Below are 27,786 nucleotides of genomic sequence, written 5' to 3'. Positions count from 1 at the left end.
ATAACTGACAAGTTCACAAGTGAACCATCTGTCATACCAACACCAAAGAAATAATCCAAACATTATTTCAGACCCACAGCTTAACTTTAATTATGTAAGTTAATGAAGGACTGGAATTTCAGCTAGGAAAGATAACTAGTGACAGCCAGCAATTACTGCTGCATCAACAGCTCTTCTTTCATGTGACTGGCCATCTTCAATGCAAGAATTATCTTATTTTGTGTTACTATACATTCCATTACAACATGTATAACCAGAAAGAGAGCCTGTGTCTGAATAGCACGATGGAAAAGAAATGTCTTTTGAATAACCTTGGAAGTTATTCCAAGAGCACTGGAAAGCAAGTGCTCTTCCAAGCCTTCAAAATTCAAAAAGAGGACGGAATGAAAAGGGAAAGACAGTTGATGTCCAAATAAGTGACAATCTAGGTAAGTCTAAAGGAGAAGTGAGTAAAATGCAGGAAATCCTACCTACCCATGGATACCCACGGTCTTTGGAGATATATATACTATCTATCCCTCTGTTAGTGAATGAAAGCCTTACCTACATCTGGAGGCAATTCACCAGAGGCATTCTGCAAACCTGAATAGACTCCTTGTTCTAGGCCAGGGAACTAGAGGACAAGTACCATCCCATTCTCTTTCCAGATGGACTGCTGCTTCTCAGAACACTGGGTCATCAGTAGCAATGTAACCATCTAATGCTTCCTATACACTACCATAACGGAGCTTCACAACACACTTAAGGTCGGGTCAGTATCCCTGCCCTCATTTTACAGTGATGGAACTCAGTAACTATCACCAGTCGGGTTAGTCAATGGCTGTTGTAGAATATTATTTTAAGATGTGCTACATTTGTTTATGCTGTGGAACATTTGCTTTAATGATGCAAAGATGTGTTGCATTGCTTTACGTTGCATTTGTTTAACTCTGTGAAGCTGTGTTACTGTGCCTGCCTGAAACACCTGATGGTCTAATAAAGAGCTGAACGACCAATATCGAGGCAGGAGAAAAGGCGGGGCTGGCAGGCAGAGAGAATAAATAAAAGGAGAAATCTAGGAGGAGCAAGAAGAAAAGCAAGCAGAGGAAGACATCAGGCGTCAGCCACTAGCTACACAGCGAACCACGGAGTAAAAGTAAATTAAGATTTACAGAAGAGAAAAGTAGAAGCCCAGAGGCAAAAGGTAAGACAGGATAATTTAAAGTTAAAAAAAAAAAAGCTGGCTAGCAACAAGCCAAACTAAGGCCAAGCATTTATACTTAAGAATAAGCCTCTGTGAGTGATTAGCAAAGAGCAAAAACAACCAACAAGTGGCAAGGTGGACTACCCGGTTTTGCTTTGTTTTGTTTATCACCTTGTGCTTCTGTCAATTCCAAAAGTATCGATCTCAATTTACCCTGCCTATGACCCTCACTGCTTTCCTACCTCTCTTGACACGCTCCAAGGACTCGCAACGGGAAGCATGGTAAATTCTGATCTTCTTTGCTAATCTTGCCACCTCCAATCTAAGAAGTCGACAGCTCAACGCCGTCGCTCCCACTGAGTCGCTAGAGGGCCCGCCTTTTTTAGTTTTCTGAAGGAGATGGGATTAGCCCAAACACCGCAGTTCGCCTCCAGGTGTCTTACCTCTTGATGGTAAGGCTTCGGAAGAGCGGGTACCAGGCGGAGAACTGGCAGTGACTAACATGCTCCTTCTTCATCCTCCACCCGCGGCGTGAATCGCTGCCTTTCTCCACTCCCGCCAGTACTCTCCCGGATCCTGGCGTGTCACTTCCGGAAGTGCCCACCGAGCTTTGTTGATGAAAGGGACTCTTCCGGTCCATAAAAGTCAGGAGGCGCTAGAAGCTGAAGTAGTGGTGGAGAGTACGCTTAGCATGGCCGCGCAGACTCACGAGACACAAAAAGAATTTGAGTCCGGGAGAGAGGAGTCACGAAAGTGTAGAATTTTAGGAGGCTTACAACTCCTCTTTCGTCTCTAAGCACCTCGACCCGGAAGGTAATTTTCCGAAGCTAGGAGTTTCTACGGGTGCCGGGAGGAGGACGTGTGCACATCCTCCTTGCACCACGAGAGGCGCCGGTGTCTTCTAGTGGTAGCTACTGCTTCTACGAAGAGACTGCGGCTTCTGTCTGATTGTTTTTCCTTTCCTCCTCCATCCCTTCCACATCCCACAGCTTAGTATAGGTAAGTGGGCGCAAGCCAAGCTCGGTACTAAGTGTCCTTGGAGAGGGGAAGGGAAAGGAGGGCGCGAGCACCGGGGATGGTGCTTAGAATGCTGCCCGTCGCGCGCGTGTCTCCCGGTCCGCGCCTGAGCGCGAGAACCCGAGATCTAGGCGAGCCAGCTTAGACTACTAAAGGAACTAGGAAACAGCACTGTGGACGTTGGAACATATTAGTCGAGGCATCTACAAGAATGGTCCCTGCTCATTCGCGAAAGTAGATTTCAAGAGACACGGGGAAGAAATCCCGCATGTGCGATCCTAGGGAGGAGGGACGTATTTTACGGTCCTGGAGATGAAAGAGGCGATGTTCGTCTGAGAAAGCAAGGAAAAGAGGAAAGTTGTCCTTTAAGCTTAAAGTTCATTTAGTCCAGTCTCGAAAAAGTTACCAGTGTGGAAAAGCACAGATTTTTATCAGAGTCTCTGCAATGGTGAAATAAGGTTGAAAGAGTTCATACGTGGACTTGTGGTATTTTTCTCCCTACTCCTTTTTCCATCTACCTCCCTACAAAGTACAGTTTTGTTTTTTAAAAGAAGGAAAAACCACCAGCTGCAAGAGATAGGCCTTTAAAACCTATCTTTGTTGCTTCCTATAATTTACAAGTCTTGGGCTTGTTCCAAGCACGTATTGGTCGAAAAGCACCACATTTAGATATCCGCTGCCACCAAAAAAAAAATAAATAAATAAAATGTTTTTTGCACATTTCTCCCAGCCTGCCTAAGCAGTTTAAGTTAGAAAGATAAAAAACCCCAGCCACTGTTGACTTCTTTAGAAAGGTATTTGTCAGAATTAATCAATAGAATACTTTGTATTTTGAGTTAGAATACACGCATACCAGAAGTATAACTTGTTTAAAAAATACAGGTGAAGTGGTTGGAAGTATTGCTTAAAGAATATATTTTCAAAGCCAAGATAAATGTATTACAATGTTGCAGTGTACGTTGGTGGGTTATGGATGGCAGAGATTCCTATTTAAGTACTTGTGAAATCCAGAATTAATCAGTCCCGGGTTTTTGTTTTGTTGTTGTTTGTTTTGTTACTTTGAAACAAGGTTTCTATAATCCTGCCTGTCCTGGAAGGTTTCATGTCAGTGGTTCTCAGCCTGTGGGTCGTGACCCCTTTGGGTCGTATGACAGATATCCTGTATAGCGTATGTTTACATTACGATTCATAACAGTAGCAAAATTACAGTTATGATGTAGCAACGAAATAATTTTTTTTTTTGGCAACGAAATAATTTTATGGTTGGGGTCACCACAGCATGAGGAACTGTATTAAAGGGTCACAGCATTAAGATGTTGAGAAACACTATAGACCTCAAGTTAGCCGCAAATGAGATCCACCTGTCTCTGCTTCCCCGGTGCTAGGATCAAAGGCATGCACCGCCAAGTCTGGCTCATCCTCTGTGTTTTGAAGCAAAGCAGCGATAATCCTTATCTTCCTTTCCCTTTTTCTGGAGATGGTGCTTGCATAAGTGAGAAGCTGCTAATACTTGTTTTTAATTGACCTGGAAACAAAGTTGCAGTGGGAGGAAAGGTTAGCGCTGGAGTGTATTTGGGTAAAGTGTTTTTTGTGGAAGATAGGAATTGATATACGGGAGAAAGCAGATCCCAGGAATGTTACTCATTTTGGTAAAGCAATAATACTTCAACAGCCCAGCAAACATTTGGGCCCAGAGACTGAGACAGTTATTTGTAGAGAATCGGCTAAATTGTAAGCATCAGGAAGAGGACAGGACAGAGAAGGAAACTGGAACAGAGTCTTGTATATTCTGTGGCTTGTTTTGTGGTTTTTTTGAAACAGGGTTTTTCTGTGTAGCCCTGGCTGTCCTGGAACTTGCTTTGTAGACCAGGCTGGTCCTGAACTCACAAAGATCCACCTGCCTCTGCCTCCAGAGTGCTGGGATTAAAAATGCCCAGCCTACATTCTGTGTTTTCAATAACTGTTTTTAGTACTGCAGTAGGTTCTTCTACAGACTTAGCCAGAACTCAATAAACTGACACCACAAATAAAAGATGCTCAAGTTTTGAACAGTAGGGCTAAATTATCTATTTTTAACTACCATGTTTGTTTTTATATTTAATTTTTTATATTCATTTTCTTCAATAAAAACCTTACAGTACAATGGTGGAAGTAGTCATATGTAGTGTGTGCCAGTGCAGGTGGGCAGTGAGCAGGCATGTGGAGGTCAAAGGACAACTTTTCAGCTTTTGGGAGTCAGTACTCTCTCCCCTGTGGGCTCCTAGGATTCCACTTGAATACTCAGGCTTGCACAGCAAGCGCTTGCTGAGCCATCCCACCAGCCCCTCAGGTTTGGGGTGTTTTTTTGGGGTGTGTGTGTGTGTGTGTGTGTGTGTCTGTTTTAATGGTTTTAATGTCAATATTGTTAGGGGCAAGGGGATTTACTCAATGATTCCAAAGTGAAAAATCCCATTTTCTTCTTTGAATTCATAGCATAACTTCTAGATAAATATTTCTAAACCAACAAGCTCACTGTGTCCTAATACGAACACTGACACCTTTTTTCTACTGTTCCAGTCTCCTTTAAAATCTTCTGGGAGCCACCTTGTATTCACTTCCCTAAAATAATTCACTTTTAGGACAAAATAATAAGTTCTTGTTTGTTACTGCTAATACCGCACTACACACTCGAATCCGAACTATCTCTTTTTTTGTTTGTTTGTTTGGTTTTTTTTTGGGTTTTTTTTTTTTTTTTTTTTGGTTTTTCGAGACAGGGTTTCTCTGTGTAGCTTTGCGCCTTTCCTGGAACTCGCTTTGGAGACCAGGCTGGCCTCGAACTCACAGAGATCCGCCTGCCTCTGCCTCCCGAGTGCTGGGATTAAAGGCTATCTCTTGTTTGAACTATCACAAGAAGTTCCTTACAAGGCTCATTATTTTGCGTGTAATCAATTAACCTACCCCAGGGTCATGACCGTCAGTTTCCTTTTGCTCATCTAGAATTAAGTGGTGTATTAATAAACTGGGGTAAATGATTTTTTAAGTCCCCAATCTCAATAAATCTCAGTCCCTTTCCTTCCTACCTACCTATTGCCCACCCCTGCCGGGAGAAGGGGCACATTGTAAACTTGAGTGGCGTTCCACCCTTACCAATGTGAGTACAAGATCTCTCCATTAGACTGAGAAGAATTTTCAGTGAAGGGAAGGGCACTGAAAGCCATTTGATGTGGGTACCAAAATTTTACCATGTATAGTACAAAAGAGTGTATATTTTGTTTTAAAAAAGTAAACTTTTAAAGTTGTGATACTAGCTAAAATTATTTAATATTTTTATACTAGTTATTCCATTCTTGGTTCTCTATTAAATGATACTTTTCTATTTTTTTTAAATTAATTCATTGACATGTATATCCTGATTACCTTCTAGTTACTGTTTCTTCAGACCCTCTCTTATATCCTTTCCATCCATGCCAACACCCCCTCCTCCCTACCTATGCCTTCTCCAGATTCATGACTTCAGGTTTTGTTGTGTGAACTTTTAGTCAGAGTCATCTGTGTGACCATTGGATTAGGGTTGTCCATTGTAGCCTGGAGGGGTCACCAGTGGTTGCTCAAGTGATGACAGTGATTCCTTCTTTCCCTGAATTTATATGTAGAAAGTAGTTCAACAGGGAGGGTTAGGGACCCCCGAGTCCCTCCTCCATCCTTGTCTGGCTGGTGAGCAGGTTCATTGCAGTAATCAGTAGTTTGGAGGAACCCTTGATCGCAGTGGCTGCCGTCAGATGGCATTTTGCAGCCCTTCTTCCTGTCTGCCAGCTTTTCCTTTTCTCCCGTGCTTCCACAGTGTCCCCTGAGCTTTGGCAGGAATGCTATAAATGTACTGCTTGGGGTTGAGCACTCAACCGTGATTTACTCTCAACACTATAGATAGTCGTAAAACTTCATCTCAACTCACTGAAAAGAGGCTTCTTTTGATTGAGAATGGTGATTGTCTGAGTATATATGTGCATTTAGTCAGGCAGTGGTGGCACATGCCTTTAATCCCAGCACTCTGGAGGCAAAGGCAGGTGGATGTCTGAGTTCTGGGTTTGAGGCCAGCCTGGTCTACAGAGCAAGTTCCAGGATAGCCAAGAATACAGAGAAACCTTGTCTTGAAAAACAAAAACAAAAAAACAAAAAGAAAAAAAAATGTGCATTTAGACCTATGTTCTTCCTCACTATGAGCTTTTGAGCAGGTTTGCAGTACCAATAAGGATTCTCTCTGTGGAGAGTAGGTCTTCTCAACTTTGCCTGGCAAGCTGGTGTCCGTTTGTGGGGCTTACAGCTGGGTGAGACTGTTGATGCCCTTTCTTCCCCCAGCAGCCTGCATAGCACGTTCTGGCATTATAAAAGCCAGCAAGGAGGCTTCCAGCTCAGTTCTAGCTTGACTATCTATGTCATGCAGCCAAGATGTGTGGTGACTTTAGCACGAAGGGCTTATCACCTAGTTAAAGTGGGCAACCAAGAGCAATGGCAAGAACCTGTATTGTTTTGTGGGCCCCTAAGGCCTCCCTGACTAGCAACTCATAGTGAGTTGCCCTGAATTGGACATGGAGACTTTTGTTTGATAACCCATTTCAAGGAGGAGCCTTTTTTTTTTTTTTTTTTTAAGCCTTGCAGGATATCCAACTTTAAAAAAATTTTTTTCTTGGTTGGAAGATTATAGGTTTCTATGTGGCTTTTTTATACCCCTTTTATTTTGGTTGTCCCTCTCTCTTATTAAAAAAAAAATATTTAGTCCATGCATATGAGAATGCATGCATACACAGCATGTGTATAGAGGTCCTACCTTATATCTTGTTTGAGGCGGGGTCTCTCTTGTCTGCATATTTCATGGTAGTTGTCCTGCAAGATTCTTGGGGGTGCTCCTGTCTTGGCCTCACAATTAGTCTAGGAGTGCTGCTGCTACAGAGATGGGCCACCATGTCCTGCTTTCATGTGGGTACCAGGGATCTAAACTCAAAGTCATCAGACTTGCCCAGCAAGCGCTCTAACCCAGTTAGCGATTTCCTCACCCAAGTCATTTGTTTGGAGGTGGGTTTTTTGTGGGCCAGGCTGGCCTCAGACTCACTGTAGCTGATGATTTTGAACTTCCGTCTTCCTCCCTTTACTTCCTGAGTGCTGGGAGGACAGACCTGCACCACCACACTCAGTTTGTATAGTGCTGGGACTTGGACCCAGAGTTCTGTGGGTGCTGGCGGAGCACTCTACCAAGTGACCTGTAGTCCCAGTCCCTTCGGGTGTTGTTTTTCTTAAGACAGGATCTCGCTGTACAGCCCTAGCTGGCCTTAAGCTCACTGAAATCCCTCTGCCTCTGCCTCCCAAGTGCTGGGCTTAAAGACATGTGTTGCCAGGTGTGGTGGCACACGCCTTTAATCCCAGCACTTGGGACGCAGAGCCAGGTAGATGTCTATGAGTTTGAGGCCAGCCCAGTCTACAAAGCAAGTTCCAGGATAGCCGGAGCTTTTACATAGAGAAACTCTGTCTCAAAACAAAACAACCAATCATACTCAATTATTTCTTCAAACTTTTTAACTGAAGTTTTTAAATTTATTTTTTAGGGCTAGGAGATAGCTTAGTCAGAAAGCACTTTCTATTCAAGATACCTGAGTTTACTTCCCAGCACCCTTGTAAAAAGCCAGGGATGCTGGTTCAACTTGTAATCTCAGAGCTCAGGAGGCAGAGACAGGGCTTTCTGGAATATGATGCACAGTCAGCCTAAGCTAATGGCTAAGCCTGAGGTCCCACAGTGTCAAACCTTGTTTAAAAAAAATAAGGTGGGCAATTCCTGAGGAACAAACGCTGCAGGTTGACTCCAGGCTTCCACACGCTTGTGCACATGCATGCATGTGTGCACACAAGCTTATACACACCCCACACAGAGATGGAATTTTCCCCACTCTTTCAAAGTGCCTTGTTGATTTCTCTATTGTTAGATAACTGTCTCAACTGCCTGTTTGTCAGTCAGGGCTTTGCTTCTGGTTTGAACTTCTACATTCTTTCTTTCTTTTTTGAGCTGTTATCTCACCATATTATCCATGCTGGTGTCAAAGTGGTGGCCTCAAGCCGTTCTCCTGTGTCGGCCTCCTAAATGGCAACAACGTCCTACTTCTTAGAGAAGACGCCAGTGACATTACTTAGATTTTATCAAAGAGAATGCAGTGAACATGTTATCTCTTGTTAAGATTCTGTTTCACTTTCCATTTTGAACAAGCTGCAGCAGTTCAAGGAATGGTAGCAGTGAGCCAGGGTACAACTCCACAACCTAGCTCTAGTTTCTGGTTTCACTTCTCACATCTTAACTCTCACCTACCTCTCTTTTATAATTTTTTTAATTTTCTGAGATTATACTATAATTACAGTATTTCTCCCTTTCCTTTCCTCCCTTCAGGTCCTACCATATTCCCTTCCTTATCCTTTTCCAAATCCATGGCTTCTTTTTTCATTAATTGTTATTGCACGTTATATTCCTAAATAGAACCTGCTTAGTCCATACGCTGTTAACTTGTATGTATGTTTTCAGGGCTAACGGTTTGGTATTGGGCATCTAATCGGTGTGTCCTCCCTGGGGAGATGATTTCTCTCACTCTCGGCCGGCTTTCTTTAGTCGCCTGCAGTTCTTTGTGCTGAGTTGGAGCCTGTGAGATTGTAGTCAGGCTTTTCTTTGGCCACCAGCTCACAAAAAACAACACACAGACAGACTTATATTAATTATGAAAGCTCAGTCTTAGCTTAGGTTTGGTTCTAACTAGCTCTTATAACTTAAATTAACCTATTTCTGTTCATTTACTGTCTGCCTCACGGCTTTATCCCTCATCCTGCTTGCTCTGTGTGTCCCGGCATCTCTGCCACCTTCTTCCAGTGTCCTGGCTGCCTGAAAATACTGCCTAGCTATTGGCTGTTCAGCCTTTTATTAAACCAATCAAAGTGGCACATCTTCACAGTGTACAAAAGGATTATTCCACAATATGAGATTGTGTCCCCCACTGTCTTAGTGAGGGTTTCGATTGCTGTGAGGAGATATCATGACCATGGCAACTCTTTTAAAGTTAAAGTACTTAATTGGAGTGGCTTACATTTTCAGAGGTTTAGTGTGTTATCATCATGGTACAACATGGTGGCATGCAGACAGACATGGTGCTAGAGAAGCAGCCGAGTGTCTTACATCTTGACTTGCAGGTAACAGGAAGTGGTCTGAGACACTGGGCGATATCTTGAGCATATAAGAGACCTCAAAGCCTGCCTCCACAATGACACACTTCCTCCAACAAGGCCACACCTCCTACTAGTGCCACTCCCTTAGGGGCCATTTTCTTTCAAACTACCACATTCCACACCCTGGCCCCCAAACTCTTGCAACAATAACATAATGCAAAAATGTATTCAGTCCAACTTCAAAAATCCCAAGAAGTCTATCACAGTCCCAAACTTATTTAAAAGTCTAAAGTTCACTGTTTCTTAGATTCCTGCAATCTCTTAACTGTAATCCCCTGTAAAATTAAAATCAAAAATTGAGTGATTTCTTCTCAGTGGAGTACTCCCCTACTTTCTTGGCCTCTGATCAACTGTCACTATTAAACCACCGTTTAAAAGTTTTGTAGTCTTTTCCTTAAATGTGTGTGGTTGCCCCACCTCTAAACATCCTAATATTAGTTGGGTGTGGTGGCTCACACCTGTTTTCCCAGCACTTTAGGATGTAGCAAGTCCCGGGTTCCATCAATCCAAAAAAAAAAAAAACAAACAAAAACAAAAAAACAAAAAAAAAAAAACTAAAGAAAATTTTTAAGGAGGTAGGACTTAGTGCAGGCATTTTGTACCATTCTAGACAGTTGAATTTGTCCATTCACTGGGGCTGCATGATTGCCTAAAAGTTATTTTTCTTTAAAATTAGAATTCAAGGGCTGGAGAGATGGCTCAGCCGTTAAAGGCTAGGCTCACAACCAAAAAATATAAAATTAGAATTCAAAAGTTTCCTTATCAGCACATTTCCCTGCCTGCTGTGTGTTATTAATTAGAAGGAATGGATATCTAGAAGATAAAAGGACCTCTAGCCAGACATAATGGACAACAGGCCTTTAATCCCAGCATTTGAGACGTGGAGGTAGGAGGATCCAGTGTTCAAGTCCAGCCTCTGCTACGTAACAAGTTCAAGGCCAGCCTGAACTACATGAGACCGATGTAGCAGGAATCATAAAAGTTCTTATTAATAAAATTAAATTCTTATTAATAAAATCAAACCCAGGGCCAGTTATTGGGGTGAAATGCTGGATGGTCAGAGAACCAGAACAAGCCACAGCTACCTCACCTCGCTGGATCCTCAGCTGGTCTTGTTTCCTCAGACTGGAGGCCTGAGTCCTCATCCAGAATGGGTCTCAGCTGAACTGCTGCTCAAAAGCCTGAATGCTTAACCAGGCCAAATGCTTCTAGTTCCTGGTCCTCACGCCTTATATATCTTTCTGCCTTCTACCATCACTCCCTGGGATTAAAGGCGTGAGTCACCATGCTTGGCTGTATCCTTGAACACATGGATTTCTGCCTCTGGAATGCTAGGATTAAAGGCGTGTGCTACCACTGCCTAACTTCTATGTTTAATATTGTGGCTGTTCTGTCTCTGACCCCAGATAAGTTTATTAGTGTGCACAATATTTTGGGGAACACAATACCACCACAGACCCTGTCTCAAGAAACAAACAGTCTACAGTTCTTTTATGTGAGTGTAGAGTGTGCAAGCTGATGTCACTTTCTGCCTTAGAGGGGTGTGTGTGTATACATACATATATAATGCATGTGTGTGTATATAATAAAAAAAGAAAGGACTTGGCATTCAGGCTAATGAGATGGCCCAGTGAGTTAAAAGTCTTCCCACACAGACATGACAAACTGTGTTTGATTCCCAGAAACCATGGAGGAAGGAGAGAACTTACTCCTAAAAGATGTCCTCTGACCTCCAGAGGCACACCATGGCACACATGTACACCCACACTCATACAACAATACAAAAATAAGGAAATAAAGCTAGGGATGTTCCTGGAGAAATGGTTCTTCAGTTAAGTCCTTTTCCAGAAGACCCAAAATCAGTCCCCAGCACTCACATCAATAGGATTACAATCCCTCCAATTCCAGCTCCAGAGGATCTGATGGCCACTGTCTTCCACAGGCACCTGCATACACATAGCACACGTAAACTCACACAAGCACACATGTATATAATAAAAACGAATCTTTATTAGAGGGGGAGAGCATATAGAAGTAGACTGTTGTGGAATATTAAAGATGTGTTACATTCTTTAAAAAAAAAGATTTATTTGTTATGTACACAGAAGAGGGTGCCAGATCTCATTACAAATGGTTGTGAGCCACCATGTCGGTGCTGGGAATTGAACTCTGGACCTTTGGAAGAGCAGTCGGTGCTCTTAAACTCTGAGCCATCTCTCCAGCCCAAGATGTGTTACATTCTTTTGTGCTGTGGAATATTTGTTAATGATGCAAAGGTGTGTTGCATTCTTTTATGTTGCATTTGTTTAACTCTGTGAAGCTGTGATACTTCACCTAAAACACCTGATGGTCTAATGAAGAGCTGAACTGCCAGTAGCTAGGCAGGAGAGGGATAGGTGGGGCTGCCGGGCAGAGAGAATAAATAGAAGGAGAAGGAAAGGGAGGAAGGAGAAAGGAGGAGGAGGATGTCAGGGGCCAGCCACACAGCCGACATGGAATAAGAAGGAAAGAGAAGATATACAGAAATAGAGAAAGGTAAAAGCCTAGAGGTAAAAGGTAGGCAGGATAATATAAGTTAAGAAAAGTTGGGGCGGTGGTGGCGCACGCCTTTAATCCCAGCACTCAGGAGGCACAGCCAGGTGGATCTCTGAGTTCAAAGCCAGCCTGGTCTACAGAGATCCAGGACAGGCACCAAAACTACACAGAGAAACCTTGTCTTGAAAAACCAAAAAGAAAAAAGAAAAAAGAAAAGCTATCTAGAAACAAACCCAGTAAAAACCAGTCTCCATGGTTTTTTTTTTTTTTCTTTTGGAAGCTGGGTGGTAGGCCCCTAAGGGGGGGGGGGGGGGGGACCTGCAGTAGACTATTTGCTTAGCATAAATAAGGCCCTGGGTTCAACCCCAGCACAATGAGGAAAAAACAAAACAGAAACAGACATAGAGCCTGAAGTTATTGAAATGTTAATTTGGCTTGCCCCAGACTTTTACAAAGGAGACACTGAGAGGTAGAAGTGCCATCCTAGACCACACTGTAAGTTTAAGTGTGATGGTGCTGCCCTCACTGAGAACCCCGAGGCAAGGAGTCAAGAGTCTAAGGCAGCCTGGGATGCACTGCAAGACCTTGCCTCAGAAAAACAGCTAAACTGTAAAGCATTGGTAACTGACCATAATGAGAAGTGGGTATGGACAGCGGTGTGTCATCCTTTGGTGGTTTTTCTCTGGAAGAGTGAAATTTAAAGTGAGCAAACCTTAGTGGGAATGGAGTCTGGTTAATGCAAACTGAATCTAAGTAGGATGGCTTTGAATTCTTGCCTGGACGTAGCTTCTGCATGAGGCGTTCTCAGAGTCACATTCAAGAAGATGCTTTGTTAGTAGATAATTGTTTTAACTATTCATGTACTTTGACTAGTGAACAAATCTCACTCTCTTACAGCGGAACTTTCCACCCGAGGACTGCGGAGACCAACTAGATTGGAATGGAGAACAAAGAATCCACAGACCCTCCTCAGAACACCAGACAGCACATTATTTCAGAGGAGGTAGAGCTGCTTTTTCTTGTCCTTTCCCTTCCCCACCTAACACTAAGTTTAAAATGAATGTTTTTTCTTTTTAGTGCCATGAGGTTTTCATTCTTGAAGATAGTTCTCAAGTTATTTCAAGGCCAAGCCACATTTTGCTGTTGTCTGAAAACAGTGGTTTATTCATTAATTAGATGTATTAATGAAATTGAGAATAAGTGGATTGTGGCTCCTGATAGAAAATTTCTTTCTAAAAATCACCCTGGATAGAAAAACAAATAATATGTGGTTTTGCACATAATAATGTGGTTTTGAGATTTCATATTTAGTAATTACATCATAAGTGTTTGTCATCCCTGCATAAATGTTTAAAATAATAAAAACTTAAATTGTTCATCATTCAAATTCCCCTGAGTTCTAGAATTAATATTATTGAACAAAGAACTAAAGTTACTGAATAAAGCTTTTAGGGCCTTTTCCTCTCAAGAACCAATTGTTGTAGTGGATAGCTTTTAAATATTCAAACTGGAACTCTGGTCCTGAAACTTTTCTGGAATTCTTTTTGATTGAGAATCTTTCCATGTTGTCTGTGAACAGATCTGATGATTTGGTCGGTGTTGGCCAGAAGGGGTGGGTAGGGGCTAGTGAGAAAAGGCTATTGCTTTAGGTTCACAGTGAACATCTTTCAGCTCGGCCTGGTGCCATAGGTGAGTTATGCTCCCAGACTCCGTGGTGTGTGGGCCGAGCGGTTCTGATGCCTGTCTTGGATTGGGTGGGAACTTGGTCAGAAAGAAAATCTAGTCTTTATTTTCCTAGTAAAATTTTACATACAACTACACACAAGTGTGGCCGGCTTTGCACATATACCTGGGGTCAGAACTGGAACAGCCAGAAGCTCTCTCCCGGATGTACTCCCTTACGTTACCGTTTTCTCCCCAGCCCAGTGTGGCTTGTTGTTCAAGTGACAAGTGCCTCCTCTCACGGAGCCGCACCTGCTGCACTCACATCCCTAGACTCTCCCCTCTTAGTTCTACCTGAACCCCCCACCAAACCCCCCCCTTAGAGAAACAACTCTGAATACCTATTCCGAGCTAGAAACTTGCCCACAAATAATATTGGGGGGGGGGGCACATAGAGAAAATTTGAAAGAAACACAATTTGATTTTTTTTAAAAAAGACAACTTGGTTTGAAAATTTCCTGCCTTCTAAATATCTGATTTTGTTTTAGTTGATTTCAGAAGGAAAATGGGTCAAATTTGAAAAAACAACTTACATGGATCCTACTGGGAAAACGAGGTAAGCGTTTCTCTTTCTGTCTGGTTTCTCCAGGTCTCTCGAGTGTCTGCGTAGACACTGGTGTTTCATCGTTGTAAGCTCTTCTAAACAGGGTCGAGGCCAGCTCTTCCTCCATTGCTAGAGCGTTTGGGTCTTTGATAATCTCTGAATAAAACTGAATTACAGTTGTTACTATACCTAATCTGGAACCCATTTTAACTCTATTCTCCATAGTATTGTGGACCTAAAACTTGTGATTCTGGCTTAACAAGCTACAGAATATTCAATAGTGTCTACTGCTTCCTTCTAGTAAAACCAAATTTTTTTTTTAAAGATTTATTTATGTATACAGTGTTCTACCTGCATATATGCCTGCAGGCCAGAAGAGGGCACCAGATTTCATTACAGATGGTTGTGAGCCATCATGTGGTTGCTGGGAATTGAACTCAGGACCTTTGGAAGAACAGCCAGTGCTCTTAACCTCTGAGCCATCTCTCCAGCCCCAGAACCAAACTTTTAATGTCTGAGTTAGAAGCACTAAAAAGAAAACAGAACCATTGCTGACTATTATATTTAGAAGGAGCTGTAGATGCAGCTCCATGGTATAACACTTGCCTAGCATGGACAAAGCCCTGGGTTTGATCCCAACCACCATACTAAAAAATGTAAATCAGTAGGGGAAAAGTAATGTATTAAATAATAGGTTTACTATTTACTCAATGAAATGTAATAAGGAATAAAATAAAATATAATAAAATGAATTTAGTATCCAGACTATATCATACCAAATCATTAGAAAAAAATTCCATTTGCTACACAATCATGGAAGAATCGTGTTTTTGTGTGAGCAAATGCTTTTCTCAAGGTGACAATACATAGATTTGTTGATGATTGAAACAAATTTTAACTGTTTCTGCTGAACTAGCACAAACCTTACTAAGGCCCATTATTAGAGAGCTCTGGAGGCATACTAACAGACAGCAGACAGACTAAATGTGGAGTAAACAGAGGGTGGGTGCAGACCCAGGACAAACCTGTGGCAAGACCTGAGCGGCAGGGGGTGCATTATGTGCAATGGATTTATACTGTGAAATATGTAGACACTAGAACTCAGGATATGAAATAATTTGGCTCTGTTTCTCTGAAAGTGAAGTTTATAGCACAATACAACCTTTAACACTAAGAAATCTAAAGAATATATGTCAATTCACGGCCTCTTGTGTCTTCACCTGATCAGCCTTCGGGTGTTTACTGATGAGGAAAATATGTCTAAGTCATTGTCCCAGTTAGGGCTACTATTACTGCAGTTAAACAGCATGACCAGAAGCAACTTGGGGAGGAAAGAGTTTATTTGGTTATGCTTCCATATCACTGTTGATCATCAAAGGAAGTCAGGACAGGAACCTGGAGGCAGGAGCTGATGCTGAGACCCTGGAGGGGTGCTGCTTACTAGCTTGCTCTCCATGGCTGATTTGCCTGCATTCTTATAGAACCCAGGGATGGCACCACCCATAATAGGCTGGACTCTCTCTCAGCGATCACGAATTAGGGCCTGCACATTTTCTCAATTGAGGCTCCCTCCTCTCTGGTGACTCATAAAACTACCCAGCACAGTCACTGGGGGATATTTTCCCCAGGATTCCTATTTCTAGGTTTCATTCCAGAGAGTCTAGTCTTTAACTTGGGAATGAATTTTTAAGTCTAACTACCATGTTTTTGCTGCCTATGTAGAGCATATTTCTTCCTGGTCTTTGACGAAGGGTTATGTACAGCATTAATAGCTCTTACCATGGTGTCAAGCTTTCAAGTATGACTATAGACCATGTTTCATTAATTTATAAAAATTCATTCTGTTACCTCAAAGAAAAGCATATGTATAAAGGATAAAAATAGCTGGAGAATGATTTTACTACTGTCTCATTCATGGAAGAAGGGATATGGAATTAATCCTAGAAGTGTTCAGTACTAGTGTTAAGTCCTTACATTGGCATTCAAGATGGGGCTGAGTTGTCCTTTGCCACCGCCTACCTCCTGCACCAGTGGCTAGAGGTAAACAGCTATCAGGTCTCTAACAAGAGACCAAATGATGGAGTAATTTAAAAGGAAACCCAATCCTAAAGCTGGAAGAGATTTCTCCGCATGGTTTACTCATTCCTGAATTACACAAAAAAGGAAGCTGTCATAGCTTTGGGTTTAGCTGGAGGACAAGTAGAGACTAAGCTTTTCTCCCCCGCGAGGATATGTCTGTGAGTTCTAGGACAGTGTCTGAGCTGTCTGGGGCATTCTTGCTGTACTGTCATCAATGTTTATATTCTACTGCACATGATGTATGGCTCCTTACTGCTCGTTTACTTCACCTTGACCACCGTAATGATGCTACTCTTGTTTTCCTTATTCCTAGTGTTTGGGATGGGACCTTCAGTGCTCTTCCCAGCACTGTCTTCAGTCTTTAGGACTAACCTAAGAGGCAGCAGAGAACTATGACAAAAGGTGTTTTGTCTCTTGTCATCTGTATTACTTATTGGAAATTGCTTGTTGGTTGGCTTTCTTGCTATTAACAGGAGCATTAGGCTACTGTGAGTTGTCACAGCAGTTTAATTTTTATTTTCACACGTTTGTCTTGTAAAACTTGGTGTAGTGCTGAAAGGTGTATAGTTTACAGAAAGGGTTTTTGTTTATTCTTGTTTTAAGCCAGATTAAATATCTGGAACTTTTTGTAGAAATGTGGTATTATCAGATCTCAAGGACACCGGGGAGAAAATGTATGAGCAAGAGGGTCCCTTAGAGTAGGATGTTTATAATTTACTGTACTTAACCTAGTCCCTAGAGCCATCCAGATTATAACCCCCCAGCCTAATATTGTTCACCTCCCAGCTCCATCGTTATCTTAGCATTGCTCCCCCCCAATATATGAGAACCAAAGGAGGTGAAATTTCCTGTTATCCCTCCCCCTTTTGAACAGTGTTTTGTTTTTTTCCCCCTGTAACAAATTTCCCATATAACTCTACCTGATGTTCCTGTAAGAGCAGGTAGAATGCAGAGATTTTACCAAAACCTGAGAACAAACAGCCAGAAACAAATCACTAACACACAGTGAAGCCATAAAAGGGAACAAGACTATGACGTCAAGCACTTCACTGCTTCCTCTAGGGACCCATCTTTTTTTTTTTCTTACATAAGGCCACACATAAGGCAAAGAATCTAATTCCTCAGCTACGTGGAAAAGATCTGCTTTCTTGAATTGTATAGTTTAGTCACCTATTTTAAACCTGCATAATTTCAGTGGTTCATGTTGTGCATGGCATCCTTTGTTCTTGGAAATGCATCTGGAATGTACCTAGGGGCTGAATGCATCACTGTGGAAAGGCTGGACAGCTGCACTACCAGCTTATGCTGCACACTGTAGACTTAGGATTCAAACCGAAGTATTCTGAGGGTACAGTGACTCCAGTGCTCTGCCACTCTCTGCTTAGATGGCAGCCAGAGGCTGAGGTGGAGGATGACAACCATTTTCTGTCTAGTCACATGTACTGCAAGAAAGCACAGTTGATCTTTACTGTGGTCCTTGACTGTTTCATTAGCATTTTTGCATGCATTCCATTTATGAAGTTGTGCTAGTCAACAGAAAACATAAGGAGATTCTTCCCATTGCCACTAATGATTTGTTTTTCTTTGTTCTCTGCCTGCATAGAACTTGGGAAACAGTGAAACTTACAACCAGGAAGGGGAAATCTGCTGACGGTATGACTATCATAACTCTTTCTGAAGGAAGTTAGCACATGAATTGTAAGATGGTGTTTAATATAACCAAAGACCTCAAAGCAGAATTAACCTTCAATTAGGATTTTTTGTGTGAATCTCCTGTTTTTACAATGCTATGTTCCAGAGCTTTCTATATAAGTAACTTCTGACTCCCATTTCCTAAGCTAAGAACAGTTTTGAAAGAAAGATGTGTTAACCTTTGTAGCCAAACATATGTCAATATAATTTGAAGCTACATGCTGTGTCTTCGTATGTGAAGACACTGGAGTCCTTTGTACTCGGAAGGTGAGTGCCTTTGGTGTGGTGAAATGATCTCCCACCTTCATGCTTCTGTTGAGAGGAAAGATTATTGGGAAAGGGCTCCCGTTCACCTCCCCTTGCAGGCATACGTGGTTTGGCTGCAACCGCATCAGAAACATCCTGTAGCCACATGTGGTCTGGAAAAACTGAGCTTTTTGATTTTCCATCTTGATTTGGTTTGTTTTCATAGGAGACAAACAGTTGCTTTGCTACAGCTGCTCTTCACTGTTAAAGCATTTGGGAGCTGCTAACAGTCGTCCCTGGTGGTGGCTGTCTCCACAGCCAGTAGCTGTCTGGTTTTGTTTTAAGGCCAGATTATTTCAAGGGGAAGAACTTATATTCTAAAACAGCAAAAGTCGGTCCATTGACATAGAAGACATGGTGGGCCTCCACTGGCTTCTTGCTTAAGGGACCTCTAGCAACATGCAGACCACCCTCTTCACCAGCTGCCACTTTAGTGGCTGCTGCGTGGGGAGCAGGGGCTTCCCATCCTTGGCCCTGTGTGACATGTTCAGTTTCAACTTTGACTTCCTTAAGAATGTGGCTGGGCCTGGTGGTGCACACCTGTAGTCCTATACCCTCAGGAGGCTGGAGCAGGAAAATGAGGAGTTGGAGTTAGCCTGGGCAGTAGAAACAACATAGTCAGACTCCATCTAAAATAGAAAAAGGATATTGTGACAACTGAAAATGATCTTTTATAATTAAAAGAGTATTTTAAAAATCTGGTAGAAGTGTTACTTTTTGTTGTTGTTGTTTTTTCTTAGTTTTGTTTTTTTGAGACAGGGTTTCTCTGTGTAGCCCTGGCTATCCTGGAACTTTGTGGACCAGGCTGGCCTCGAACTCAGAGATCCACTTGCCACTGCTGGGACCACTACCACCTACCTGGCTTCCTTTTTACATTATTAAATGAGACTAGTTTCAAAGTTGGCTGCCAACACAGAAGATGAAGTTCATTGCTCTCTGCTTCAGCAGCAAATTCAGAGTGATGTGGCTGCATCTTCGAATCTGGAGTTTGTGTTGAATTGCTGTGGACAGGTTGCTAGCCTGGCTGACCTTTCTCAAGGGTTCCTTAGCTTTGTTTCTGTTTGACAGTTGTGTCCATCATCCCAGTGCTGCAAAGAACTCTTCATTATGAGTGTATTGTTCTGGTGAAGCAGTTCCGACCCCCAATGGGTGGCTACTGCCTGGAGTTTCCAGCAGGTGAGTAACTCTACGTAGGTCCTTGGCCTGGGACTAGCACTGCATTGCTTAAGTCTTAATTGCTTATGTCTTTACCTCTTTTCATCTATCCCAGTAACTGAAAGTAAATAATAAACATTTCTAAGGCTAGGGAAATGACTCAGCCGTTGAAGCACTTGCTATGCGAGCAAGATGACTTGAGTTTGGATCCCTGGAGCCCCATGTCAAAGCCAGGGAGGTTTGGAGGCTTCTCTAGAATCCAAGCCCTGGAAGGTGGACAAGGAGCTCCCTGAAACAAGCTGGCTAGTGAGACTAGCCGCATCAGTGAGCTGTAGGTCTGACTGAAGAGTGATTGAGGAAAGAGTCTTACATCAACATCACTCCTCGACATGCACACACACAAATATATAAAAAGAAAAAATACCATGTTTCTATAATGAGGCTCCTTCAAGCCCTGGCCACGTTTGGGGTTAGGCAAACCTATGTATATGATGTGCAGCTCAGTGGCCACACCCCCTTTCCACATAGCTCTCTGACCTCAGTTTCCCAGACACTGCTGTCAATCATTTATCCATGTATCTCCCCTCTGTCACAGTCGTTCACAGGAATTTAACAGGAGTCAGTAACTCAAACTCTAAATGGCAAAGGCCGTACGTAACTAGAAGACACCTTGGTCTGCTATAAACAAACAGGTCAAGAAAACTGTCTTGATTTCGTCAGAGGTATTTTTCAGATTCATTGTAATTAAAGAAGCCATCCAGAATTGGATACACAGTATTATATCAATTTATCGGACTGTGCCCGTATGAAGGAATGAATAAACCCCATGTATTTATGGAAGGTGGTATACTTTGCAGCCAGGTTTATGAAGCCCAGTAGGATTTAGGAACAGTGTTTACCCAGCATGCACAAAGCTCTGTGCCCCATTCCCAGGACTGAAGTGGGGAAGCCCAGTTCCCATTTTATTAAGAAGTTAATAACACCAAAAGTGACTTAAAATTTAACCTACTTTTTTTTTTTTTTTTTTTTTTTTGGTTTTTCAAGACAGGGTTTCTCTGTGTAGCTTTGCGCCTTTCCTGGAACTCACTTGGTAGCCCAGGCTGGCCTCGAACTCACAGAGATCCGCCTGGCTCTGCCTCCCAAGTGCTGGGATTAAAGGCGTGCGCCACCACCGCCCGGCTTAACCTACATTTTACTTGCTCTTTACACAGTTGTATCCCATTCAGGAAAATGAACCTGAGTTGTTACTTTCCCTGTTTGGTCTATCTGTTCCTTATATGACCGTATGGGCACTCCCTCCTGGCACTTCATTGCTGGGCCGAGGTAGTTTTCTGTGACGAAGGAAAGCAAGATAATTGTCACCCTACAAAAAAAAAGAACCAGCCTCTTGTACTACAGTCACATAAACTGGCTCCAGAACCTAGGCCGCTTGGCCGCCACCAAATCATCTTTCCTCAGTGCTGTCCCTCTTGTGCAGAACATGGTTGAGATGTTCATGAGAAACACCTAGATGTAAGCAGGAGGCATGAGTAGTACCTACCGTAACCTACTCAGGATGCAAGGGTCACTGTGACTTTCCAACTGTGAGAAAGCTGTTCAGAGAACACTGGCTTCCTCCTGTCCTCCAGGGCTCATCGATGATGGTGAGAGCCCAGAAGCAGCCGCTCTCCGGGAGCTAGAGGAAGAAACCGGCTACAAAGGTGACGTCGCTGAGTGTTCTCCAGGTTCGTATTGCTTGGCGGGTATCATTTTCTTGGACATGAATGAAGCAGGAGTTCCTTATGGAGTCAGGCTGAGAGGAGCCAGGGATTTAGACTGGTTTCCAGCCACGTGCAGTGTAATTCTAGTCGGGCAGAGCTGAGGCAGGATTGTGAGCTGAAGGTCAGCCTGGGCTACACAGTAAGACAGTGTTTCATTGCCCTTCCCCCAAATTAAAAAAGGAGGGTTATTCTCCATCTGGGAGTGAACTGCTCTTCTGCACGAGAACAAGTTGGAGGACCTGAAATTGGAAGATTATGAAACCAAGTTGTCTTCAGAACATAGTAAACCTTGCTGCTTGCTTACCTGTCTCAGCCATACTCCTCACTGGGTTTGTTTGTCCCCATCAGAATGCTCCCTCTAACCCCTCCGACTTCCCAGACTGATGCAAGAACTCCAGGAAGTTTGAGAGCTTTAGGAGTTGCACACACGTTCTACAGTCTGGTGGCATCTACTGACTAGATACCCGCTGAATGACCCCTGAGCCCCAGCTCTTCTGTGACATCAGTGAGACAAGTGGCAAGGGACTAAGGCACCTGCCTCATTTCTTAAGACAGTTGTCACTTTTTTCCCAGCTGTGTGTCTGGATCCAGGCTTGTCGAACTGTACCACACATGTTGTCACAGTAACCATCAATGGAGATGATGCGGAAAATGTAAGGCCGAAGCCCAAACCAGGTGAGAGTGTGTTGGATACATTCAAGCTGGTTGAGCTGCATTGAGGATCTTTTAACTTGCTAAAATAAGCATAGTTTTCATTGAAAGAATCAGTCTGCCACAGATTCTTTGTGGGTACTTACTTGTCTGCTTCCCAGTGTTGGATAGGTGTTTTGGCATATTCTCTTTAGTATAGCATTGATCTTGTATGTGTTTTGTTTCGTTTTTATAAAATGTTAAACTACAAAAGTTATAAAATATATGTTAAATTTTATAAAATGTTCAATGTCTATTTTTTTTTTTTGGTCGTGTGGAAAATTGATTCCCATTTAATGAGCTACAGACCCAACTAGAAAGTGAGAAACTTCAAAATCACCTTGGTTTTTGTCTTCATGTGTAAGAACAGCATATGTTAAAGGCTGTAGTCTTTCATATTTATAGAGTTTGTAAGGTTATTCTTTGCACTAAAATATCCCCTAGCAAGTTGGGGTCCAAAAGCATTAATATGCTGTTGATTCCCTGTCCTTTCTCCTAACCTTTTGAAGGTGGGTGGATGGATGGATGGATGGATGGATGGATGGATGGATGGATGGATGGATGGATGATCAATACACACGGTTATCAGTACACACATGCACACACACCATAGTAAATCATGTTTGAGTGGTAATTTCTTATCCTTGTAAATTATTCCTGCATATGTTTCATTAGTCTCTTGTAGCCAGTTTTAAATGCTTAATTGTTTAAACTGCAAATATTCATAAGACATGGAAGACATTTAGGAGCCCCTCAAAGTTAAATATAGAGCTGTCTAAATTCTGTTACATGTGGTAGCACATGCCTTTAATCCCAGCACTCTGGAGGCAAGAGTGGGCAGATCTCTGAGTTCAAGGTTGGCATGGTCTACAAAGTGAATTTCAAGACAGTTTGGGCCATTACACAGAGAAACCCTGTCTCCAAAAACAAAAATTATCTAGAATCCAGTATTTCCAAAAGAAATAAACTAAACTAAAAACAACTGAAAGCAAGAGACTCAGATTCTAATATGTTTGATATTATCATCGCTCAAAGCAGCCAGAAGTAGAGACTAGTCAGGATTCTACCAGCACTTGAATGGATAATGAAATGTAGAATTTTGATAAATGCTACACTATGAATGAACCTTGATAGTATTGTGCTAAGTGAAAGAAGCTATATTCAAAAGGGCAAACATGTGATTCTATGGACATTAAATACCTAGAATAGACATTCATGGAGACAAGAAAGTAGAAATTGCCAGAGATGGAGAGTTACTGTTTAGTGAATTCCAACTTTCAATTTGGGGGTGACAAAATTGTGAGCTTAAGAGTAGTGATGTTTGTACAACTCTCTTAATCTTGCTGAATTTTAATGTAAAAATGGTTAAAATGATAAATTTTGTATTGTCCACAAGTATAAATGTAGCAAACAAGCAGTACAGGATATGCTTTAGATTTTGCTGTGAAATGTTTGATCTGGAGAATAACAATGTTATACCATTGATACTGACTTTACTATAATATAGTTAATAGTCTTAGGTTTCTGTTAGATTCTTCTCCAGTCTTTATATTTGCGCTGCAGTCTTCCAAAGGCTTGCCACAGCAAGCTGTACTAAAATATAAATGTTCTTCCCTCTTTTTATTTTCAGGGGATGGAGGTATGCTATTCAACTCCCAGTGGCTGGCCCTGTGATGGCTTAGTGTAGTGGTAATGATGGCTGCAGACATTTGGGGCTGTTGGGGTTCACTCCTGATCTTCAGTTTTGTTTTACTGTATTCTGTTTGTTTAGAATTTGTGGAAGTGATTTGTTTACCAAAGAATGACCTACTGACTAGACTTGACGGTAAGCACCCTAAGCTTATTACCCAGCCCTCTCTTGGTTTCCTGCCCCCATCTCTGTCCACTATGGCATTAGTGTAATTCCTTCATCTTCATCTCTTAATGTCAGACACGTAGAAACTGTTGACCAATGCTAGTTTTCCTTTTCAAGTGACATACAGTTTAAAATTTAAGAAAAACATTCTGTGTCCAGGGAAAGCTTTAATAGGGGCCTTTTTAAATTTTTTCCCTACATAATAGTGATTTTCTTGCTATCTAACCAAAACTATTGACTGCTTAAGATCTTTGATCCATACCAGTGCCAAGGTGTAAATATGTAGATCAGTTATGCTGGTATGTTAGATAGTCTTTGTAGACAGTCAAGTTAAAAACTCTTACAGCAGTTCTCCAACACATACTTGACTGAGAAGCTGATGTAATGAACCCTAGTAAATGTAAATCAGTGGTCAGATCAGCCCATCCCACAAAGACAGTGCAAAAGTCCTGTTAGATTCCGTAAGAGATAATGTTAATGAAGAGGTGACAGAGATCCTCCGAGGTGCCCCAGCTTTGTGGGTCCCCATTCACCCATTTGTGAAGAAGTGGAGCCTTTCGTGATCCCAACTTCTTATGCGTTCTCTGCCAGGAAACTAATAACATTTCTTCTACTGTTTTTAAGTAGCTCCTTTGAAGATTAGCACAAAATGACACGTATTCATTGACCTGAGACTCTAAGAGCAGTCCTTGATTCCTCCCATGCCAGTGGCTTATGGCCTGACTTGAGAAGCCGAGAGCTCTATTTTGAAATGTCTGTTACTTGTTTGAAAAGTTAAGTGACTGTCTTTCAAAAAAACTATAATTTTATATTGTCAGACAGCTTCAGTTTCCTTACCTTTTCAAAAAGTAGAGCTGAGATAAAAATCGCCACAATACCTCAAAGCCAAATTAAATGTCATCATTTATTCAGATAGCAGCCAATATTAGGCAGGACAGCTAAAGATGGGACAGGCCTGATGGGTTTGCAGTCTGCCACCGTTGCATTATCAGTACTAGCCTCTCATTTTCCCAAATCAAGTAAGCCCTTCCGGTGAGGATGCGTGAGAAAAAGGAAACAGATAATGAATGTAAGTGAAGCATTTGGCCCCCAGGTGCTTAAATAGTATGTGATGGATGTTTTCTTTACTTATAGACTATCCCTTTTAGAATTCCTTCTCTCATCACCTGACTCCCCTTCTAGTCTTAGAAGGGGATAATTCAGCAAGAAAGAGGAGAGGGAAACAACCAATTTACCTAACCAATATAACCAAACTATAGGAACCAACTTTCATCTTCTGCCATACACAGATGTACAGGACATGAACGCTGACTCAAGGGTCAGTTGTCTTTGAGCTTATCCCCAAACTCGTGGCTCAGAGACACTGGGCCACTGAGATGGCTGAGTGCTGAGCCTGATGAGGTGTCTGTGGCGCTACTTTTAATCCTTTACTCTGTAATTTTAGTGTCCCCTGATGAGGCGTCTGTGGCGCTACTTTTAATCCTTTACTCTAATTTTGGTGTCCCCAACACCTAGTATAGGAACTGGCGGGTGTGAACAGTGATTGACTAGGCTCTCCTGTCATTGTCTCTAAACTGTCACCTTTGCTTCCTTAGCTTTGGTAGCAGAAGACCATCTTACAGTGGATGCCAGGCTCTACGCCTATGCTCTGGCACTGAAACATGCCAACTCGAAGCCATTCGAAGTACCCTTCCTCAAATTTTAAGGCCAAGGAGGACACTGGCCATGTTTTGTAAATGAGACCATAAGGCCTTCACTATTCAATGTATTCAATTAAGTTTAATGTAGATCGGAAATCAGCTTTTTCATAAAATAAAAGCAGCACAGACTGCATGTGGTATGGAATTATAATTACAGAGAGGATGTAACCTTCATTTAAACTTGTTAAATGCTCATGAAAAAAGAACATAAATGTAGGTAGGTATGTTAAAATTTCTTACCTTCACCTAGTCTAGAAGGTGAGGTTATTTCTCAGGAATAGACGAGCTCCAAATTAGGTCAGCTATTTCCACCCTCAACTCCTAAAATAAAAATGATGTACTTAGGTCTGCAAATATTTTGAAACATGAACCTAATAACTAAGAAGATTGGGATTTTGTTGAGACAGGGTCGCTGGCCTGGCACTTGCTTTGTAGACCAGGCTGCCTTTGAACTCCCAGAGATCTGCCTGCCTCTGCCTCTCCAAGTGCTGGTATTAAAGGTGTGTACTACCACACCAGGCCAAAATAAGTTTTAAAAGAGACTCTGATAGGGACTTAATTGGCTTCTCCCAATTCTAATTGACTTGCCATATGGAATTTATTTGGGTAGTAGATGTAAGATTAACAGAATAACATTTGTGGGAAATATGTAGATACTTGTCATACATGGCTTGTAATCCACCTCCTTGGGAAGCTGAGGCAGGAGATCATAAATGTGGCCAGCCTGGGCTGCATAATGAAACTATCTCAAAAATAATTTTTAAAGTGTATTTAATATCCTTATAAGGCCATTTACTTCCTAAAAACATACCAAGACTAATGCTTCAGTAGTGAAGATTGTTAATTCTTAATATATTAAGGCTAAGCTAAGGCTGAAAACTCAGGGCCCTTCCCTCAAGTGTGCACATACTTTAATTTCCTATCCTCAGAAAATTGTTTTCTAAAGCTACATCCATAGTCAAAAGATTGGCATGGACTCCACTTGTGTATGGATGTTGACAGTCATAGGTATAGGCAGATATATTAGCCAACTATCTGAAACATAAAACAAACGACACTGGAAATGCAGCAATGGTTTCAAGTGCATGCCATACCTAAAACTCATCACCCAAGAGTTCTGCCAGTGTTCTGGGACCATATCTTTGTTCTGAGGAGCTCCGCTATTGTCTGATTACTGTAGCTTTCAACAGCTCAAGGATTGTCGTCTTGCAGTTCAGCCACTAGCAGCACTCAGCATGATGATGTCGGCCAGCTCAGTATGTCTGCAGCTGGATCCAGGGTCAAGGTGGACTCAGAACCTTCTAAGAGCAGTTCTCCCATGTACAGTCCAATGCTAAGTGTTATCACCGACAGGTATTTATGAACAAAAATGTAAGGTCTTTATACAAATCTTTATATTGGACTTCTTAAATAAGGATGGAAATAATTCTGGAACTTTATAGACCAAGTCTGCTTTCCTAATGAATGTGAAAATTAAGACCCACCCCTTTATATCACAGTAGCCTTCCCTGTGATTCTAACTCTCTTTAAAAAAAATCTTTTTTAATCATGGGCATTGTATTTCTCCAGTGATACTAATTTTTCCCATGAGTTCCCCAGGATCTCTATTTCTTGGTGTTGCTTCCATCCTTTGAAATGAAGACACAGGCTCACACACATTCACCCTTTCCATAGAGCAATTCCAGAGCCAGGTGCAATGGGAATGCCTTTGGTATTAGCCAGGACACAAGATTTGTCCCATTCTCCCTGGCCTTTGTGTCTCTTTCCTCTAGGAGTGCAACTGAGCAGTGACAGCTACCTCCTAGTCTTGTCCTTAGTACCATTTCTATTACGTATGCACCTCGGAAGTCCTGCCTTGGAGGTGAAGTCAACTCAAGTGAGCTGGCCATCTGGGTGTCTTCACTCCTCACACTGTTTATTTGCCTACGTTTTTAAAAAGCTGTCCTTTTTGCTTTTGTTTGTAAAACACACAACGTGGGTTCTAATACCCCAGGGTGTTTCCCAGTGCCAAGCTAAGGCAGTCCTACTTCCCATTCCTACTAAGGAAATCAATGACTGAAACTGTACTTCTGAAAATAACTTAAAAATTAAATTTGGTAATTTTTTTTTTTGGAAAATAAAGTATGCACTCTAAAAATACTAGAGTATGTTTTGAGACACTTTGCCTGTCCCTTTCAAATATGCCATGAGTACCCTTCAATTGCTGCTGTCTTTCAGTAATTTAGAATTGAAGGATGGTTACATTCAACTTCTTTAAGCCTATGTGGATGGGTTCCATATAAAATACACTGAGCCTACAGAAATAATCTTAGAGAACA

At 42.0% G+C, this 27,786-nt stretch overlaps 2 protein-coding genes and 1 long non-coding RNA gene across 7 annotated transcripts in view; 1 reads left to right on the top strand and 2 right to left on the bottom strand.

Annotated features, from left to right (window-relative positions):
• Cdc123 (cell division cycle 123) overlaps nucleotides 1–2,014 on the bottom strand; it is a 52,212-nt gene extending 50,198 nt beyond the window's left edge. For both annotated transcript variants that reach the window (XM_059263557.1, XM_059263558.1), the window contains exon 1: nucleotides 1,627–2,014. In XM_059263557.1, coding sequence (XP_059119540.1) covers nucleotides 1,627–1,823 — 197 coding nt within the window. In that variant the 5' untranslated portion in view covers nucleotides 1,824–2,014. The remainder of the gene's footprint in view (nucleotides 1–1,626) is intronic.
• On the top strand, nucleotides 1,833–25,619 carry Nudt5 (nudix hydrolase 5). 2 transcript variants are annotated; one of them, XR_009379373.1, is made up of 10 exons: nucleotides 1,833–2,182; nucleotides 12,863–12,968; nucleotides 14,176–14,243; nucleotides 17,914–17,963; nucleotides 19,377–19,484; nucleotides 21,092–21,187; nucleotides 21,797–21,898; nucleotides 23,544–23,602; nucleotides 23,685–23,738; nucleotides 25,364–25,619. XR_009379373.1 is itself a non-coding variant. In XM_059263559.1 (10 exons), exons 2-10 carry the CDS (start codon nucleotides 12,906–12,908, stop codon nucleotides 25,471–25,473), a joined length of 660 nt encoding a protein of 219 aa, XP_059119542.1. In that variant the 5' UTR covers nucleotides 1,836–2,182; nucleotides 12,863–12,905; the 3' UTR covers nucleotides 25,474–25,619. The 2 variants fall into 2 exon arrangements, 1 of the variants encoding a protein (XP_059119542.1); XM_059263559.1 differs by having other exon boundaries at nucleotides 1,836–2,182; nucleotides 23,544–23,552.
• On the bottom strand, nucleotides 14,207–22,413 carry LOC131911470 (uncharacterized). Of its 3 annotated transcripts, none has more exons than XR_009379376.1 (3): nucleotides 21,528–22,413; nucleotides 20,653–20,794; nucleotides 14,207–14,360 (listed from the first exon to the last, which is right to left on the bottom strand). It is a non-coding gene; the product is annotated as an uncharacterized LOC131911470 (long non-coding RNA). The 3 variants fall into 3 exon arrangements; XR_009379374.1 differs by lacking the exon at nucleotides 14,207–14,360 and adding an exon at nucleotides 18,003–18,937; XR_009379375.1 differs by lacking the exon at nucleotides 14,207–14,360 and adding an exon at nucleotides 18,003–18,904.
• Nucleotides 25,620–27,786: the final 2,167 nt, after the last annotated feature.

Source organism: Peromyscus eremicus, chromosome 5, assembly GCF_949786415.1.
Source record: "Peromyscus eremicus chromosome 5, PerEre_H2_v1, whole genome shotgun sequence".
Lineage (NCBI taxonomy): Eukaryota > Metazoa > Chordata > Mammalia > Rodentia > Cricetidae > Peromyscus > Peromyscus eremicus.
This window is presented reverse-complemented; position numbering and strand designations above follow the sequence as displayed.